This window comes from Lathyrus oleraceus, chromosome 4 (assembly GCF_024323335.1).
Source record: "Lathyrus oleraceus cultivar Zhongwan6 chromosome 4, CAAS_Psat_ZW6_1.0, whole genome shotgun sequence".
Taxonomy (NCBI): Eukaryota; Viridiplantae; Streptophyta; class Magnoliopsida; order Fabales; family Fabaceae; genus Lathyrus; species Lathyrus oleraceus.
The window spans coordinates 500,458,712-500,478,480 of NC_066582.1; the positions used below are offsets into that span (position 1 = coordinate 500,458,712).

General features: G+C 37.0%; 1 protein-coding gene across 2 annotated transcripts in view; it reads left to right on the forward strand.

Annotated features, from left to right (window-relative positions):
• Positions 1 to 19,769, forward strand: part of LOC127076842 (serine/threonine-protein kinase TOR) — a 53,275-nt gene that overhangs the window by 28,845 nt on the left and 4,661 nt on the right. For both annotated transcript variants that reach the window (XM_051018632.1, XM_051018633.1), the window contains exons 27-50: positions 1,657 to 1,809; positions 1,894 to 2,046; positions 4,921 to 4,992; positions 5,173 to 5,307; positions 5,413 to 5,474; positions 5,543 to 5,640; positions 7,496 to 7,605; positions 7,692 to 7,865; positions 7,953 to 8,018; positions 8,756 to 8,824; positions 8,910 to 9,020; positions 9,845 to 9,985; positions 10,072 to 10,200; positions 10,285 to 10,450; positions 10,528 to 10,742; positions 11,117 to 11,323; positions 16,431 to 16,544; positions 16,620 to 16,823; positions 16,987 to 17,067; positions 17,869 to 17,943; positions 18,017 to 18,083; positions 19,037 to 19,197; positions 19,329 to 19,502; positions 19,614 to 19,742. In XM_051018632.1, coding sequence (XP_050874589.1) covers positions 1,657 to 1,809; positions 1,894 to 2,046; positions 4,921 to 4,992; positions 5,173 to 5,307; positions 5,413 to 5,474; positions 5,543 to 5,640; positions 7,496 to 7,605; positions 7,692 to 7,865; positions 7,953 to 8,018; positions 8,756 to 8,824; positions 8,910 to 9,020; positions 9,845 to 9,985; positions 10,072 to 10,200; positions 10,285 to 10,450; positions 10,528 to 10,742; positions 11,117 to 11,323; positions 16,431 to 16,544; positions 16,620 to 16,823; positions 16,987 to 17,067; positions 17,869 to 17,943; positions 18,017 to 18,083; positions 19,037 to 19,197; positions 19,329 to 19,502; positions 19,614 to 19,742 — 3,066 coding nt within the window. The remainder of the gene's footprint in view (positions 1 to 1,656; positions 1,810 to 1,893; positions 2,047 to 4,920; positions 4,993 to 5,172; positions 5,308 to 5,412; positions 5,475 to 5,542; positions 5,641 to 7,495; positions 7,606 to 7,691; positions 7,866 to 7,952; positions 8,019 to 8,755; positions 8,825 to 8,909; positions 9,021 to 9,844; positions 9,986 to 10,071; positions 10,201 to 10,284; positions 10,451 to 10,527; positions 10,743 to 11,116; positions 11,324 to 16,430; positions 16,545 to 16,619; positions 16,824 to 16,986; positions 17,068 to 17,868; positions 17,944 to 18,016; positions 18,084 to 19,036; positions 19,198 to 19,328; positions 19,503 to 19,613; positions 19,743 to 19,769) is intronic.

A 19,769-nucleotide genomic window follows, 5' to 3' on the forward strand; every position in this document is an offset into this window, starting at 1 on the left:
AGTTGCATTGTAAAACACTTTACCTATCCTTTCCGGCCTGCCCCAATGTTCACAGCCCTTTTCTAAGTCACCAGAAACTAACTCCCAATTGATAAGTATCTAATCACTTGGGAAACCCTATCTTGCTAACTATCAAAGGGGAAGGACCAAGTACTTGCGTACTCCACCGAGAATCCCATACTACTCAATGTTGGATTTGGGTACATAACACTCAAGTTCTTGTCATAGAGCATAGACACTATTTTATGGTCTCCTTTGAAAAGGACCTGTTTCTCTTTCGGATTATTCAAGCCCAAAGTCATTCTCGGTGGTTGACCATTGTCACTGTTCTATGCCAGCGGGAAGACCTAAATCACTTAAATACTCGTGCGAGCATCCCATATTGCTCAATGTTGGACTTAAATACTAAGTTCCTATTACAGGGCCGCCCTGAGGCGATGTCCCGAAAGCTGCATTGTACAACACTTTTCCATATCACTAAGTAATGCGAGAATATATACACCCCCCTTCAAACCCAACACAATGAAGGTGTTGGAGGCTGCTATGAAGGCAAGTCATATGCTGCAATTTAGGTGTTAGAGGCGGTCTGCAATGAGGGCGGAAATTCCAACACCAATTGACAAGCATCTAATCACTTGGGGAACCCTTCCTTCCCAACTATCAAAGGGGAGGTACCAAGCTACTTACATTCTCCGCCGAGCATTCCATACTACTCAATGTTGGATTTGGGTACTTCATAACACTCAAGTTCCTGTCATAAGGCATAAACACTATTTCGTGGCCTCCTCTGAAATAGGATTGGTTCTGTTCTGGGTTAATCAAGCCCAAGGCCATGTGATGGACTATGTCACTGCACCTTTATGAAGGCCCACCACTGTTTTCTTGAGTTTTTATGTGCAATGGTGCATCTCAAATTAGGGAAAGCTTTCTTAACATGGCCGCCATCTCAAATCAGGGAATGGCTGACATGAACCTCTCATTTGGGTGCGTGATTCAAGCTATCGGTGAAGTTGGGTTTAACCTTCCCCAAAATTCTAAGGAGGGTGGTGACACTTTGAGTTGTACAACCTGGAGCAGCTGACCCTGTAGAGTGTTAAAAAACCTTGAAGAATGAAATTCATGTATTGGGCGGAAAAGTATTAAAGGAAGAAAACGATAAAGAACAATCATCTTACTCTTGACTTGTAAGAGACATAGAACCATGTGCGAGGCGGGTCTCATTTCAATAGATAAAACACTTTTTGTTTTTTTTAAAATCTCAAGGAGGATCTGCAACAAATTATTGGCTGAATGTATTGTAATTGTAATTTGCACTGTTTTCTTAATGAAGAACTGCATATTAGAGGATACCTTTGAAATTAGATTGAACTTTGGTTTGGAGTGTGAGTAAGAGTCCGTCTGTTACGGCGTTTTTGATAGTTTTAGCTTGTTTGCTACAATTTATTTAAAAAATCAAAATAAAAAAATCTAAAATCTTCTTCGAATGAGAAGCTGTTTTTAGTAGCTTCTTTACAAAACTCAGTTTTTATAACTTAAAAAAAAGTGGATTCTCATTCCGGAAAACAAATATAAAACAACTTCTGGTTTTCTTAAACATCTCTAAATTATTTAGTACCAAATTCATTTTTTATTGATGGCTTGGAAACTTTGGTACAGGTTAATGATAGTCGATTGCGATCTGCTGGGGAAGCTTCTCAGCGAAGTACCAGGGAAGATTGGGCAGAATGGATGAGACATTTTAGCATTCAACTTCTAAAGGAATCTCCTTCTCCAGCCCTACGAACCTGTGCTAGGCTTGCTCAGTTGCAGGTTTCATTGGATATTTGTATTATTCATTGGAGTATGGATGTCTTCTTTTTCCTATCTGATTATCATTTTCACTTTGTTTTACAGCCTTTTATTGGGAGGGAATTGTTTGCGGCTGGATTTGTCAGCTGTTGGGCACAGTTGAATGAGGCCACTCAGAGACATATGGTTCGAAATCTGGAAATGGCATTTTCTTCTCCACATATTCCTCCGGAAATATTGGCGACTCTTCTCAATTTGGTATAGTTTCTTATCTTTGTAATTATTTTGAATCTTAAATGACAGTGTTGCTATTTCTTCATTGGTTTTTGTTGGAAAATACATCAATATTTATTTCCCTATTTTACTGTTTTCTAGACAATTCTAGAAAATTCCATTATGTCCTTTTATTTTTCAATGTAATAATTTTCTCCTTAATTATATATATATATATATATATATATATATATATATATATATATATATATATATATATATATATATATATATATATATATATATATATATATATATATATGAAGAGAATATTCTATGGAGTATTCCATAGTGTGTTCTAGAATAGAATATGGTATACTTTAGCATATTCTCAATGTAATTAATACGATGACCTATATACTTTACTATATATACTTTACTATATAATGCATCTCCTGTAGTGCTATTCAGTCACTCGGTTTGAGTAATGTCTCTAGGTTTTTCATATTTCAATTTGGTATCTAGAGCCTACTAAGAGACGACCTTTCGCTGTGTTTTACCCGGTTGATCCATTGTCTTTCGATGGGAATTTTTTTGCAAACCGTGTCATCACCGGTTTTCCGGCATCACTTTTCAAATTTCTCCGGTAACCATCACACTGCTGCCGCCATTGCTATTGTTCCCGGCGGCCTCGACCCTATTGGCAGAATCGCTCCTCCGATCTGGCTGGTCCCAAAATTTTCACCACCAGAAACCGCCCCAGGCGGCCATATGCTTTGCACTTGTATCCGCACGTGGGCCTTACGCGCCGTCACCACACCCGCACATGACATCGCATCCGCCGGCCGATCTCGGTGTTTTCTACACCGCCCCACTCGCCTTCCTCCACCTGTCCCAGATCCGGTCTCAATTTTTCATTTTGACTCACGGATAACTGTGCTCCAATTCAAAACCCCCGATTTCACTCTATTTTGTTTGTTTTAAGCCATGGGAGACACCGATTCTGTCTCGTTTACCAAAGCTCCGCTTATCCCGTGTGAAAAACTAACCGGGACATCCAATTACATCATATGGGCTGATGTTCCCATCGTCAAACTCGCTAAATGGAACAAAAACGGGTGCCTCTCTGTGCACTGTAATATGGTTTTCTACAACACCTAATCTCCAAGCACAATACCAAGCATTCTCCACTTGTATGAGGATTGGAAAAAGATCAAGAAAGTCTTCTCCAACGATGTTCATTGTCTATATAGTGTCATCCTCAATCTCAATTCTTTAAAATTGGAGAATATGATATGCAAGCCTATCTGAGTAAGCTTGATGCCTTGAGAGCAAATTTTGCAACCCTAATCCCTTTCATAAAAGATGCAACAACTCATACCGAATAACAAAATAAGTTTTTCATGATCATAAGACTTATCGGACTACCACCAGAACTCGATTCTGTTCGTAACCAAATTTTATTAGTCTCTACTGTTCCTAACTGTGATGCAGTTAGTGAACAACTATTGCGCTTGGCTACACCTCATGCTTTTGGAGCGGTCTCCCTCCATCTATTGCTGCCCCTGCACCTGGTGATACTGTTGCTCTTTCGAGCGTCACCTAACAACAATCAGAATCGCATTCAAGAAAGGTCATCCAACTCCAAACCTCGTCCCATGTGTGAACATTGTAACTGGCTTGGACATACTTATTGACCATTGCTGAAACTGCGTGGCAGACCTCCATGCCAAGTGAATGCATCTTAAATTGATCCTCCAACCACTCTTCAAACCTCACCTTCTTCTCAGAGTTCTACGCCAAGCTACAATGATTTCACCAGGTGGTGTCAGAATAATCAGAACTCTAGTTCTACTGCTTCGATTGCACACATTGGTAATTCATCTGTATGCCTCTCTTAATTAGCTTCTCTTGGCGCTTGGGTCCTTGATTCTGGTGCGTCTGATCATGTTACCGATAATAAAAGTTTTTTCTCTTCCCTCTTTATCTCTGGTTTCTTATCTACTATAACTTTTGCCAATGGTTCTCAAACCCAGTCCGAAGGGATTGGTATTTTTCAAATTTTATCTTCTCTCACTGTTACTTATGTTCTCTATATACCTAATTGTCCATTTAATCTACTATCTCTCAGTCGTTTAACGTTGTATTGTCACTTTCACTAACGATAATGTTACTCTGCAGTATCGGCGTTCGGGACGGATGGTTGGTGTCAGATGTGAGTTACTAGGCCTGTAAATGCGGTACTGTACACATGAGAGTCTTGCAACCCTTGAATGCACATACAAGGGAAGGATGAAAAGTAATCACATTAGAAAGAAAGAGGGATAGTACTTATCTGTTGAGAAACAGATGGTTAATCTCACATAGGATTATTCAGCTATGTAATAAACCAATATAAGTCTTAAAAGTGGATTAGATGGAGTAGAGGTTGATGATCTTATAGTTAGAGTTAGTGGGAGACCAATAGAGTCTTCATGAAATGGTTGGAAAGTCTTAGATTTGTATGCTACTTTATTGAGAATTTTATCAATGATTGAATACTACGGTTTTGTTTGATCCATATACTTCAAGTCTGGCTTTACTTTTCTCCATTTATCTATCCTCCATTTATCCAGACACAAGTGATAAATGGATCTCACTAATTTACCATTTGTTGTCGTTGTTGTTTATTGATAGCTGTTGTTTAGAAAATAAATTGAATATTTTGATCCTTGAGAGATCTTTTTTCAAGCATTTATTAAGACAAATTTGTGGTTTGTTGGAAATTATATTTTTCCAGTTTTGGTTTTTGGGAAGCATTAGTTAGACATTTCATAAGTTACTAATATTGATTTTGAAAATGCATGGAGAGAGACTAAGACTGACATTTTTCTACTTTTGGAATTTACACTCACTTGCTTTTGTTAATTATATCTGTAGGCTGAGTTCATGGAACATGATGAGAAACCTCTTCCTATTGACATTCGCCTTCTGGGTGCTCTTGCGGAGAAGGTTCTTCCCCTTTTTTTATTAGATGTCTTTGGGTGTGTTTTTGTGTGCGTGCATGTGATGTATGCACACCCTTCAACACATGTTTTTCTTTTGTACTTTTTAACCCTGTTATGTTGGATATTTTTCTGACTTTCCCTCATCTTTTTCATGTGATATTACTCTTTTATGTATGACATTCAGTGTCGTGCATTTGCAAAGGCCTTGCACTATAAAGAAATGGAATTTGAAGGAGCTCGTTGCACCAAGATGGATGCTAATCCAGTTTCTGTAGTTGAAGCTCTTATTCATATAAACAACCAATTGCACCAACACGAGGTTTATTTTAAAAATTGATTTCTTGTCAAGTTTAACAGTTGGCTGCTACTATCGTAGTTTTGACTTTGCTATCTCTGCATTTCAATCAAACATTTGCTTTTGTAGGCCGCAGTTGGAGTATTGACCTATGCTCAACAACATCTAGAATTTCAACTTAAGGAGTCATGGTAATGTTGGTCTATATCTCTTGGAATGCTATTAAGAATACTAGTTACTTATAGTATATATACATTAGGTATGAGAAACTGCAGCGATGGGATGATGCTCTCAAGGCATATACTGCAAAGGCATCTCAAGTAACAAGTGCACAACTTGTGTTGGACACCGCTTTAGGTCGGTAACCTTGACTTCAGTTTCATTCTAACTTTCTTATTGAGTTATTTCAATGTGCTTCAACATGCACATTTTTTGGGCATGTTATGGTACCTAATAAGCTGTAGTTATGGGATACTGCAATCTCTGAGAATTAAGGTAATATTTATTGCATGTTATGCGAGTTCCCTTTGATCTTGAAGTATGGACAGTTCATATGCAATAAGGTCTGACTTGTTTTTAAATAGAGTAGTATGTGTGTGTTGGTCTGAGAAACTCTGATAGATACTCTAGTCTGTTCGTTTTTTAAACTTGAAGTGTTGTTTCTTACAAATAACGAGGGAGGAATTCTTTATGAAGGAGGAACAAAGTTCAATCCCTACAGCTAATAAATTAACCACTCAAATTTGCCTATAAAATGGGTGATTGTGTTTTCTTGGTAGTTGTTACTGAATAGACTCCCTACCTATACGAACTTGCTTCCACGGAAAGTAATATTGGTTGCATCTGCTTCTCTTCGTTTCTTGTGGGGTACATCAGAATAAGTACATAAGAATAATATGTGAAATTGTTCTTTCGCGACGTGATACCTAGTTGAAGTTGTATTGTTGGGTGACTTGTCCCAACTCCTTTTCAGTTTATTATCTTCAAGGGTGAGTGGAAGCAAGGTTGTCAAGATCGAGATCTTACATAAGGTCGGGAGAGGGTGGTAAGATCATAAGACATAAGATCGTAACCATATGGAATATCCTACCCAATTATTATCAACCAAGCACATTTTTAGGGCTGCCTTTCTTTAGGGTCTGTATATCACATTGTATGAGAGAAAACAAAGGCATTATATGGTGAATTCATGTGTTTAAACTACACCATGAAGATTATGTTATATAGTCTATGAGAAAGTCAATACACGATCACAACCTTAATTACATAATACCTAAGATATCGTGACTATCCTAATTACTTAATGTTTAATGTGCTTGGATCTCATCCCCATAAGTTAGTTCAAAAGGTGAGGTGGTAAGATCATAAGACATAAGATCGTAACCACACGGAATATCCTACCAAATTATTATCAACCAAGCACATTTTTAGGGCTGCCTTTCTTTAGGGTCTGTATATTAGGTTGAATGAGAGAAAACGAAGGCATTATATGGTGAATTCATGTGTTTAAACTACACCATGAAGATTTTGTTATATAGTCTATGAGAAAGTTAATACACGATCACAACCTTAATTACATAATACCTAAGATATCGTGACTATCCTAATTACTTAATGTCAAATGTGCTTGGATCTCATCCCCATAAGTTAGTTCAAAAGGTGAGGTTGGCCTCACACATTTATGCATTCAATACCCCGAGAACCTAAGCAATGTGGGTCTCCAAACAAACTCCAACAACACAAATACAACTTCAATACCCACCCTCACGCCTAGCGTGTGCCTGGGTCCAATTCCCACTTTTAACCAACTCAGATACCATGTTAAATGTACTTGGTTCTTATCCCCAAAAGTTGCTCAAAGGGTGAGGTTGCCTTCACATTTATACACTCAACAGTCTGAAAACCTAAGCAATGTGAGACTCTAAGCAAAGTCCAACTACACAAATACAACTTTAATACATAATATTCTAAATAATATATTATTTACACATATATCAACATCAATAAAATATCTCTCTTTGTAAGAGGAGGACTGGTAAATTTTATTTGTGAACCATGCAAGAATAATAAAGATTTTAATTAGGTTTATCTCCAAACAAGATTTTTGGTACGATATTATGATTTTTTTTAATCTTGTAGCTTACCTCACCTAGTGGGAAACAACTTCCGTTATTTGTTTTGAATAATTGTGAGCCGGAATCTTGTATTGCAGGTAGGATGAGATGCCTTGCTGCATTAGCTCGATGGGAAGAGTTAAGTGATCTATGTAAGGAATATTGGACCCCAGCTGATGCAGTAACTCGTCTTGAAATAGCACCAATGGTGGGGTTTGTTCTTTGTTTATGTGTGATGGACATTTTCCACTGCTTGTGCTAGTATGCTTCTGATACTTTTGGTTTTTGGCTAAGGCTGCTAATGCTGCTTGGAACATGGGAGAATGGGACCAAATGGCTGAATATGTGTCTCGGTTAGATGATGGCGACGAAACAAAAATTCGAACTGCAGGAAATAATGCTTCTAGCAGTGACGGAAGTAGTAATGGCACCTTCTTCAGGGTTGTTCTATCAGTTCGCAGAGGAAAGGTATTTAATTTTTTGAAGATATCTTCTTCTCTTGTTTTTTTTTTCTTTTTCCAATTTCACTTGCAGTGATTCTGATCTATATGGCAGTATGATGAAGCACGGGAGTATGTTGAAAGAGCTAGAAAATGTCTGGCAACAGAGCTTGCTGCTTTGGTGAGTGTGCTTTATTAAATTGCTCCTTCAGGATTAATTCTTTAGCATTAATTATTTGAATTTCTTCAATTGTGTAGTCTTATTGGATACTGTGCCTCAGTCATTTAGTGTGTTATCATTGTGTATCAAGAAGTTTAAATTGAAACTTTTATCTCTTTTTTTGGAAAGGGTAAATGATTTTTTTTGCAAATACGCGACTTAATGTGCCATATTTTGTATAATCTACAATCACCATACAACTGTTACAAAAAAAAACATTCTTGAGCATTCTACCAATAACAGCTTTTTTGGACAAATTTCCCTTGAATCGGAGGTGCATGAGCTTTCAGCAATTTGACTTTGATGCTGAAACCTTGTACGGCTTATGTTCATTATTCAAATAAATTATAGTATCTTGAGTTCCCGTTTTATTTTATTTTATTTTTGATAAAATTTGATTTGCGTGCAAAGTCATCACAACGAGTTTGAAATCCCAACTGTGGGGCACCTTAGAGCCTACCGATCATCTACATCAAACCAAAGCATTATTAAAAACGAGCAAAATCACAATGGCATGGAGTGGCATAAACCAAAAAACAAAAAAATTAAAACAAAACTTATAGTAAGGTAAACGACACAAGAAACCGTGCAATAAGGCTAGGAATGACATCCCACCAAGTAAACCTAGATTTTACAGTGACAAATGAAGCTAATTTTTCTGCACAATCATTTCCATCTCGATTTGTTTGTGCCTCAAGGTTTTGGAGAGCTATGAGCGGGCTTACAGCAATATGGTTCGTGTTCAGCAGCTATCTGAACTAGAAGAGGTTAGCATTCAGAAGTCTTAACTTTGAGTGTTACCACTTAATGTAATAATTGACTATAACTTGGGAAAATCTTTTATTCTCCCAGGTGATTGATTACTGTACACTTCCTATTGGAGACAGAGTTGCTGAAGAGCGACGGGCTCTTATTCGTAACATGTGGACTCAGCGTATAGAAGGAGCCAAGAGCAATGTTGAGGTAAACAGATTTTCTCCATGGAAATTAATATGTATGCTTAAATATTATTTATGGGTAAAATTCAGATGAATGTAATTAGCATCTTTTGAGACTTTTAATGGATCCATCTATTATTTTGTTGTTTCATTGAAAACCAAGGGAAATTGTTTATGCTAGGTCACATTATTGAGGTTATGGTGATGAGTGGTATTAATTAATGACTTTCCATAGGTTGACAATTATTATTAACACTCTAAAACATAACTAGTAACATTAAGTCAATGCTAAACAAAACAGTGGATGAGAAAGTGATATCGAGAAAGAGAATTCAGAGGCCAGACACAGCAAGAAGCTTCACAAAGCAGGTGTGAGCTGCTGGATGTATACTGAAACTGGAGTGGGCTACTGGATCGAAGTTGTAGCAGGATAGGGACTTTGTGTGTGTGATGAGTGTTGGGAGACCAATGACTCTTTAAGTTGCTTGAAGCAGGTCGATTTAAGTGTGGATAGAAAAGGATTTTATTTTTTTAAGATGCCAGAATAAATATTTGCTTATTTTAGTAGATTTTATTTAACGAAACATCATAGATTTCAATCTTCGAAGCCTTGCAGCTGGAATTAACCTCAGAAATCCCGCCATTGTAGCACCAATGGATCTAAAATGGGATGTTGCAGTAGTTCTGCAATGGTGCAGAGGGCTGCGATGTCCCATATTCAGTTTCAAATCTGCAACCTACTTAAGTTTGTTTTGAGCTTCTGCAACCCAACATTTATCTGTGTAATAACATTTTACAAATCTGGGTTTTTGATTTCCTTCCTCTGACTTTGTGATGATTTTTTGGCAGGTTTGGCAGGCACTTTTGGCTGTTAGAACACTTGTGCTGCCACCTGGGGAAGACATTGAAACATGGCTAAAATTTGCTTCCCTTTGCAGAAAAAGTGGGCGCATTAACCAAGCAAGATCTACTTTAGTTAAACTTCTACAGGTTTGTAATGTGGACCTTGTCTGATGGTTTTTATCTTATGTTCACTCTCACATGTGTACTATACTCAATTTATTTCTGGATCACAGTATGACCCTGAAATAACTCCTGAAAATGTCCGATATCATGGCCCACCTCAAGTAATGCTTGCATACTTGAAGTTCCAGTGGTCACTTGGAGAGGATTCAAAGCGCAGAGAGGCATTTGTTAGGCTACAGGTATCATATGTTTTCCTCTTGTGTAATGTGCCCTTACCTGAACTTGAATATTATTCAACCATCCTTCTGCTTTATCTATCCTAGAATTTAGCTATGGAATGTTCAAATGTACCCAACATTCAGCCAGTTACGCACCCAGTCTTCACAAGTGGTTTAAATCCAAGTGTTCCTCTCCTTGCTCGTGTTTATCTGAATCTTGGCTCCTGGCAGTGGGCACTTTCTCCTGGACTGGTTGAGGAATCCATAAAAGGTTTTTAGTGGTCATAATTTGGATCTTTAACATAAAATAATATTGATCAATTTTTAATTTTGTTTCAATATTTGTAGATATACTCGATGCATTCTTAAAAGCTACTCAATATGCAAATAAATGGGCCAAAGCTTGGCATAAATGGGCATTGTTCAATACAGCAGTGATGTCTCATTACACTTTAAGAGGTTTCCCAGACACTGCAGCACAGTTTGTTGTTGCTGCTGTCACCGGATACTTTCATTCTATAGCATGTGCAGCAAATTCGAAAGGTGTTGACGGGAGTTTACAGGTAAGCTCCTATTTCTGCTTTTATTATAAAAGCCCTATTTTCAAGCTCATTTCAATACAACATCAACAATATCGACAACCAAACTTTTTCCACTAGGTGGGGTTTTCAACATGGATCTATCAGCACCATAATAGGTAGAAATAGGATGTCAGCATTTTGCATTTCCTATTTATTCCTTCTTCCTCTTCTAGAGAGACATTTGCATGTTTGGATAAAAGTGATCTTTATGCTCAAGTTCGACCGTGCAATTCTTTGAAAATTGTCTTTTGCACTGTATTCTACATCTGATTTTCTACATGAACTCTTCTACCTAGGAATATTATTGAATCATGTGAGTCTTTTTTCTTTGATTCTTAAGCATTGGTGAATTGCAGGATATTCTTCGCCTTTTAACACTATGGTTCAACCATGGAGCTACTGCAGAAGTTCAAATGGCCCTAACGAAAGGATTTTCCCTAGTTAATATCAATACCTGGCTAGTTGTTCTGCCTCAAATAATTGCCAGGATACACTCTAATAACCATGCCGTGAGAGAGTTGATACAATCACTGTTGGTTCGAATTGGGCAAAACCATCCACAGGTAGATAGCCGGTATTTTGAAATTGGAGGCTTGTATTCTTGCAAGTTACAAAGATTTTCATAACCTGCAGAATCACAAGTTTTATTTTTGAAGGATTACAGTTTTTTTTATTTCCATTTTTATTTGATTTTTCATGAATAACTTAAATCCATATGTTTGCTCCTTGTATTACTGAAAATTATATCAGTAGTTGTATAATAAGTACTATGATACGTTTTTTTGCTGCAGAATATAATGCTTATTATTTAATAGAAGTAACAAATGCTTGGACTCAAATGTAGAGATAGTACAGTAAGGACACCCGGCATTGGAGTTAGCTTAACTAAAAAGTAATGAAACTCATTTATTGACTTGTTTTGGAAACTAAATAGGAGTGTATTTCTGTAGTGAACATGACTCACCATGCAAATTAACTTGGAGAGGTTTGACATTGATTTCTCAAGTTTAGGAATACCATAAACCAATTAAGTATGTATGGCATGAGGAGAATCCTAGTTGAACAAACACAGGATGAAGCAGATAGATAGTAAAGGCCATGTGACTCCATCCAGCCCCAATCGACTGTCCCGAACTCTGGTCCTTTTAAACAACGATGTCTTTTGTAAATTAAAGAGATACCCAGGAACATAAAGGACAAAATCAACGAATATGGAAAGGGACAGGAAAGGAATGGGATGTTCCAATCCCTCGAGACTAGGTCTGGGAATCATAGCTACAGGTAATAAAAAAATGTAGAGATGAGAAATTAGTCTTATTACCAGATATGACCAGACAACGGTATCAAGTACCTTGTGTCAGAATGTTGAATATTACCCATGATTCTCTTGGAATCTAAGAGAGTAAATCTTAATTTTTTTTAATTGATTATGATTACACATAATTACATCGAGTTATATATCTATTTGATGACCTGTTATAGCAGGTAATGCCTAGGACTGACTGACATGTGTCTGTCAGTTTGTTATGGCTGTTGCAGCTATTTCTAACTGTGCGAAACAGCTATCTAACTCTGCAAAACAGCTATTTCTAACTTGCGAAACAGCTAGTTACAATCAGTTACATGACTATGTTAATATACAGTGCACCTACTGTTAGCTCTCATGAGCTTATTAGATAACTATAAACTGATCCTTTCATACCTTGGACCTAGGGATGGTAACTGATACATGCAATCAAATAGTTTACTAGTGTTTATAACTAAACCGGCATAGCTGGAATCTGGATAAGGGTGGCAAACATGGTTAGGGAAATAGTAGACCTTAGGTTCTGATTACAGGCAACATAGTAATTCTGAAGCAAACCAAAAAAGGGCAAGTAGGATAAAGTAGGTATTCAGCTGCTTACATTACTAATGTCCCTTGTAATAGGAGTTAGCAGCTCATTAATATCATAGAGTGCAGCATTAGCCTTGCTAAAAATGGGCAAAAATGTGACTATCAAACTCTTTGGGGCAATGTCAACTCTATATAGGCAATGGGTATTGTTATTATATAGCACTTCAGCCTGACCCCAAAAATAGTTGCATGTGAGGTGGCCAATCTTCCCTCATCTATATATGTTGACAGCAGCCACATAATCAACCTTAGCTATTAGGCTGTCCTTATACACTTCCCCATTAAGCCATAATCTTCTAAACGTTGTAATCATTTAATGCTCTAGATATTTCTGAAAGTTATACTGAATTGGAGTTGCTGCATTCAGATTAATATTGAGGAGTATGATACAGTCTAGCATTCCGACTCTAACTGTTCTTTGAACCACTTTGTTTCAATTTTATCGAGCTTTCCCACATTCTCTCATCAAACTACATTTTCAAAGTCCCTTATGTGTTCCCAAAAATTAGATAGGTGCATATAATCTGCTGGCTCCATCTTGTGGGGTAGTGTTAATGTTGAATAATCTAGATTGGGCTTTCTGGCTAAATGACTCACATGTCTGGATATACATTTTGTGTATCTATATATGGTATTGTTTCACCATAATGATTGTTAATAGATTTGTTTTGACATCATATCCTCCCTTTTCAACGTGATTCAGCCCGTTTACATTTATCGGCAACATTGCTGGTAGATATTATTAGAAGTAATTCATATTTATTAGTTGTACTATTTTCTTAGCCCTTAAGTTTGTTAGAGGGTATTTTAGTATTTTATCCTATTCTAGTAACCCTAGTTTTAGCTTATAAATAGGGTGGCAATCACTGTAACTTTTATCATGTTTTGTAGCCGTCATTCTCTTAATAGAATATTTCCGTTCATCATTCATTCTACCTTTGCACCAACAATTGGTATCTAGAGCTCCGGTTCGGATTCATTGGGAAACACGGGAAACACGAGTGAACGTGAGGTCTTGTGTGTTTGATTTTGATTCTTAGATTCGTGTTGAATCTTGAACAAAATCTGATCAGAATTTTAATTCTGTGGGTTGGGAAACACTGTGTGAGAAATCTGAGTGTACTGTGTAAGGTAGAAAGATGAACGGAAACGGCAACATGAACACCAAACTTCCAGTATTTGACGGTAAAAACTGGAATCGTTGGATAATCCAAATGCGTGTATTGTTCGGTGCTCAAGATGTTCTAGATCTTGTCACTGATGGTTATGTTCCGGTAGCAGCAGATGCGACGGATGAACAGAAAAACGCGCAGAAGGAAGTAAGGAAGAAGGATCAGAAAGCATTGTTCTTCATTCATCAATGTGTTGATGTAAATGTGTTTGAGAAGATTGCAGATTCAACGACAGCAAAGGCTGCGTGGGACACACTGGTTAGATGTTATGGTGGTGACGCATCAGTGAAGAAGGTGAAGCTTCAGTCCTTGAGAAAGCAATATGAGAATCTCAACATGAAGAATAATGAGAAAGTTTCTGAATACATCTCCAGAGTGATTCTGATCACTAATGAGATGAAAGCATGTGGAGAAACTCTTTCTGAAGAAACAATCATGGAGAAGGTATTGAGATCCCTTACCTCTCAATTTGATTACATTGTGGTAGCAATAGAACATTCCAAAGATCTGAGCACCATGAGAATTGAAGAGCTGCAGAGCAGTCTAGAAGCGCAAGAGTTGCGTTTGACTGAGAGAACTTCTGAAAGGGAAGTAGAGCAGCAGGCTCTGAAAGCAACTTCTGATAGGAGGTATCAGAAGCAGTCAGAAGCCAGGAGAAGATCTGATGGTGGTCAGAAGTCAGAAAGCTCAACCTCTGATAGACAAAAGAATGCTCAGAAGGGAAAAGAGAAGTATGACAAGAAGAAAATCCAATGTTACTGTTGTAAGAAGTTTGGTCACTTTGCTAGAGACTGTTGGTCAACCCAGGAGAGAAAATCAGAAGAAGCAAATATAGCCAGAAGTTCTGATGACGAATTTGTGCTATTGATGGCCTCTGAATCTGATGATATGGATCTGATAGACGGGTGGTATATGAACACTGGTTGTTCAAATCATCTTACTGGAAACAAGAAATGGCTGGTTGACTTTGACTCTGAAAAGAGGACAAAGATCAGATGTGCTGATGACAAATATCTTAATGCAGAAGGTATGGGAAATGTCAGAGTGATTCTGAACAATGGGAAAACAACATTGATTCAGAACGTGTGGTATGTACCTGGCATCAGAAGCAATCTGATGAGTGTGGGACAATTAATTGAGAAAGGTTTTTCAGTTACCATGAAGGACAATCTTCTGATGTTGTATGACTGCAATCAGAAGTTGATTATGGAGTCAGAACAGGGAAGGAATAGAACATTCAAGGTGAATGTCAGAACTGCTGACTCAGAATGTCTTAGTGCAACAAGTGCTGAGAAGGAGAGTGAGCTGTGGCACAGAAGATTTGGTCATTTGAATTTCAGAAGCTTAAAACATCTGAATTCAAAGAAGTTGGTACATGGAATTCCTGCAATTAAGAAGCCTGAAAAATCATGCAAAGTTTGCATGGAAGGAAAACAACCACGATTGCCATTTGCGTCAGAAACTGCTCCAAGAGCAAAACATGCCTTGGGAGTATGAATTAGAACTTCTGAAGAGATTTAATCTGAAGAATTGTAAGATTGCTGTCACACCTTCTGATACAAATCAGAAACTGGATTCTGACTCTGATGGAAAGGATGTGGACGCTACAACCTTCAAACAGTTAGTTGGTTCTCTGAGGTATTTGTGCAATACCAGACCTGATATTTGCTATTCAGTTGGGATGGTTAGTAGGTTCATGAGTAAACCTAAGTGGTCCCATTACCAAGCTGCAGTCAGGATTCTGAGGTATATCAAGGGAACTCTGAAGTATGGAGTATTATTTTCTTCTGGAAGAAAGGATGAGTCAGAACTTCTGAGTTATTCAGATTCTGATTGGTGTAGAGACAGAGTTGACAGAAGAAGTACGTCTGGGTACTTATTCAAATTTCTGGGAGGTCCCATTTCTTGGTGTTCCAAGAAGCAACCTGTTGTGGCGTTGTCAACTTGTGAAGCTGAATACATTGCAGGTGCTGTTACTGCATGCCAAGCTGTGTGGATTCTGAATCTATTGCAGGATCTGAAGATTAAAGTAAACAAACCTCTGAAGCTGATGATTGACAACAAGTCTGCAATCAATCTTGCCAGAAACCCAGTGTTGCATGGGAGAAGCAAGCACATTGAGACCAAGTATCATTTTCTGAGACATCAAGTTCAGAGGGGAGTGTTAGAAGTTGTACACTGTAGCACTCAGAAACAATTGGCAGATGTTCTGACGAAAGCTATCAAGACTGATCAATTTCTCAGATTAAGGGATGAAATTGGTGTTACAAGTTTTGATGGAATATGAATTAAGGGATGGTATTAGAAGTAATTCATATTTATTAGTTGTACTATTTTCTTAGCCCCTAAGTTTGTTAGAGGGTATTTTAGTATTTTATCCTATTCTAGTAACCCTAGTTTTAGCTTATAAATAGGGTGGCAATCACTGTAACTTTTATCATGTTTTGTAGCCGTCATTCTCTTAATAGAATATTTCCGTTCATCATTCATTCTACCTTTGCACCAACAGATATATTATGTTATTGCAGGGGATCTAGGGACAACACTTGGATATCAATTATGTTATTAATTTTAGACTTTTGGATTTCATTTCTTCTCCAGGCTCTCATGTATCCTTTGCTTGTGGCCTGTAAATCAATAAGTAACTTGCGTAAAGCTGCAGCTCAGGAAGTTGTGGACAAAGTTCGGCAGCACAGTGGTGTACTTGTGGATCAGGTTTGACAATTATCCCTTTCAAGTTTATGTTTGTCAGATTCTACCTTTTTTACCAAAAGATGATTGTATCTACAGGCCCAACTTGTATCAAAAGAGCTTATCAGAGTTGCTATTCTTTGGCACGAGCTATGGCATGAAGCACTTGAAGAAGCCAGCCGTCTTTATTTTGGTGAACATAATATTGAAGGGATGTTAAAGGTGTTGGAACCGCTGCACGAAATGCTTGAAGAAGGTGCAATGAAAAACAATGCTACCATAAAGGAGAGAGTATTTATTGAGGTTTGTATTATTCACCTTCCTCAGTTACCATAATAAACTATAATAATGTGCATTTACCTCTCTTTGAAACTTCAGTTGTATTATATAACTTTTTACCTTGGGTTTTTATCAACTCACATTGTTTTTGAGTAAAAAAGTTGTTAGTACTCTCTTGTTGTGGCAGGCCTATCGACAGGAATTGTTGGAGGCATATGAATGCTCAATGAATTATAAGAGAACTGGGAAAGATGCTGAGCTTACTCAGGTATGAGAGTTTGGACTTGTAACATTGTGCCAAATTTCGTGTTATGAAGACCCTGGATCATTTGAACACACTAATTTATTGGTACAGAAGTTGCTGTAAATCTTAGTCAAATCCTATTCATTGTAAGTGTTGACGTGGTGGGATTTTAGATAAAAAGAAGAGAGAACAATATGAACCTTGAATATTATTGATACTGACTGAATAGTAGCTTTGATATAAAAGACTAAACACTATTCTCTATCTCTGTTGTTAAACTGGTAACGCCGCGGCACGGCCATCAAAAAAATTGTAACGGAACGGGCGTTATTTTAGTGACGCAGACACTGATATATTGAATACTAATTTAATACTAATAAACACGTAATAGTTAAAAACTAAAATCAATTACTTAATTCATCAGGCCTTCATAATTAAAAATAAAATCCATAAGTTTTAAACAAAATATACTTTCAAATTCAATAAAAAAAAACACTTAATGAAAGCCTCTAAAAGTTCAATCATATCATGAAAATTCATACTCTATTTGTGCATGCAACTCCTTGTAAATTGACTATAAAATATTCATACTCTAGGATATCTTATTTTTAATGCTGGTACTTATTACAAAAACATTGCATATGTGCATGGTGTTGCAAATCAAATACTCTATAGATGTTAAACTGTTAGATGTAGATTTGTGAGTGGTTTTTATTTTATATCTCTAACACCATGCTGGTACCTTATGTGCGATTGTTGATTGCTACAATCTATTTTTGTCATTTTTTCCTTTTCGGAAATAATTCTTATTTATTTCTTTATCAGGCATGGGATATCTATTATCATGTATTCAGAAAGATAGATAAGCAACTTCAAAGTCTTGCTACTTTAGACTTGGAGGTAATAGTAATGCTTAGTCATTCAATTTATTTATGTCATTGTTATGGCCTTATATTTTGTTTAAAATTTGTAGACGGTTTCTCCAGAGTTGCTGGAATGCCGAAATTTAGAGCTTGCCGTTCCTGGGACATACTGCGCTGGTAAGAAAATATGAACTATTGAAAAGAGAAAACAGAAAATTAAGGGTTTTCTTATTGTTTAGATAAGGAAAATATTGAGAGTTGGTATCTCAGAATTTTATTTGTTTACTTAAATGGAAAATTGGGAAGAAAGAAAATTGATGATTAGTATAATGCTTTTTTAAGTAATGATTAGGAATAACTAGAAAGATAGATAAAGTTGAAAAGAGTGAGTTGTGTAATAAATTATTGTTTTTTGACCACTTGAAAAGGGTACTTTCACATGGATCACAAGTCAATTGGCACAGTTATCCAATTTCTGAAGCAGAGGAAATTTGCATATTTTTCCCTATTTTTTCTCCACCCGTCTTCATCAAAATTTCTCTTGATGTTAGATTATTATACTTAGATATTTAATCTACTGAAAATTTGATTTCTAGTTATTACATTTATATATGGGAGAAAATGAACATTGAGTGTTTGAATGAATCTAAGTGTGATTATGAATATCTAAATCTTTATGATCACAATACCTTATATGAGGTGAGTTTGAAACAAATCTTATAGTGCGGTTATTCCTTAGCATTATGTTAGCTATGGAATGCATATACAGTTTACAGTAGTGTCTATGCTACTCTACGGTTACTCAACACCATTCTGAAACTAGGGGGAAGAGTAAATGAGGTCAATCTAAGTTGATCTGAAAATATATTGAGTTTATTTTATTGAAAAAGGAATGCATGATCTATTGTACACTGTACATGATGGGCACCAAACGTTTGGTCATCTAACAGTACATATAAGCTATAACTAACTCCAATGAGACGTTTGGTCATCTAACAGTACATATAAGCTATAACTAACTCCAATGAGACATCTTTCGTTATTTTAGCTTACTAAGAAAGAGAGATCCACCTATTACTGCCACTAAAAATGTAATATATATATCAGTAACATTTATATTCTTATTTCAGATGCACCAGTGGTTACTATTGCATCATTTGCACCCCAGCTTGTTATCATACCATCTAAGCAACGGCCCCGGAAATTAACTATTCATGGGAGTGATGGTGATGATTATGCCTTCTTATTGAAGGGGCACGAGGATTTACGCCAGGATGAACGAGTCATGCAGGTATGAGTATGACGTCTCTTGTACTAGTTGTCTTTGAGAATACTTTGTGCATATCTATGGTGTCTGGTGAAGTTTTCTCTAGATGCATTCATCTTGACAAGTTGATAGGAACACTATCATTTTTTTGCTAGCTTTTTGGCTTGGTGAATACCCTGCTGGAGAATTCTCCTAAAACAGCTGAGAAAGATCTGTCGATTGAACGATATGCTGTAATCCCTTTATCTCCAAACAGTGGTCTAATTGAATGGGTCCCGAATTGTGATACTTTGCATTCACTTATCAGGGAGTACAGGGATGCTAGAAAGGTCAGCTATAGTCCTAGTTGCCTCCACTTGCAAATAAATGTTCCTTCACTCTAATATGATAATTTTCCTCGATCTAAGTTGCTTGAATTATTATACTTCTTGGCTGTACAGGTCATCTTGAATCATGAACACAAATGCATGCTTAATTTTGCACCTGATTATGACCATTTGCCTCTTATAGCTAAAGTGGAGGTGTTTGAGTATGCTTTGCACAATACTGAAGGAAACGACCTAGCAAAGGTATCTGGTGTTTGTACAAAGTTCACT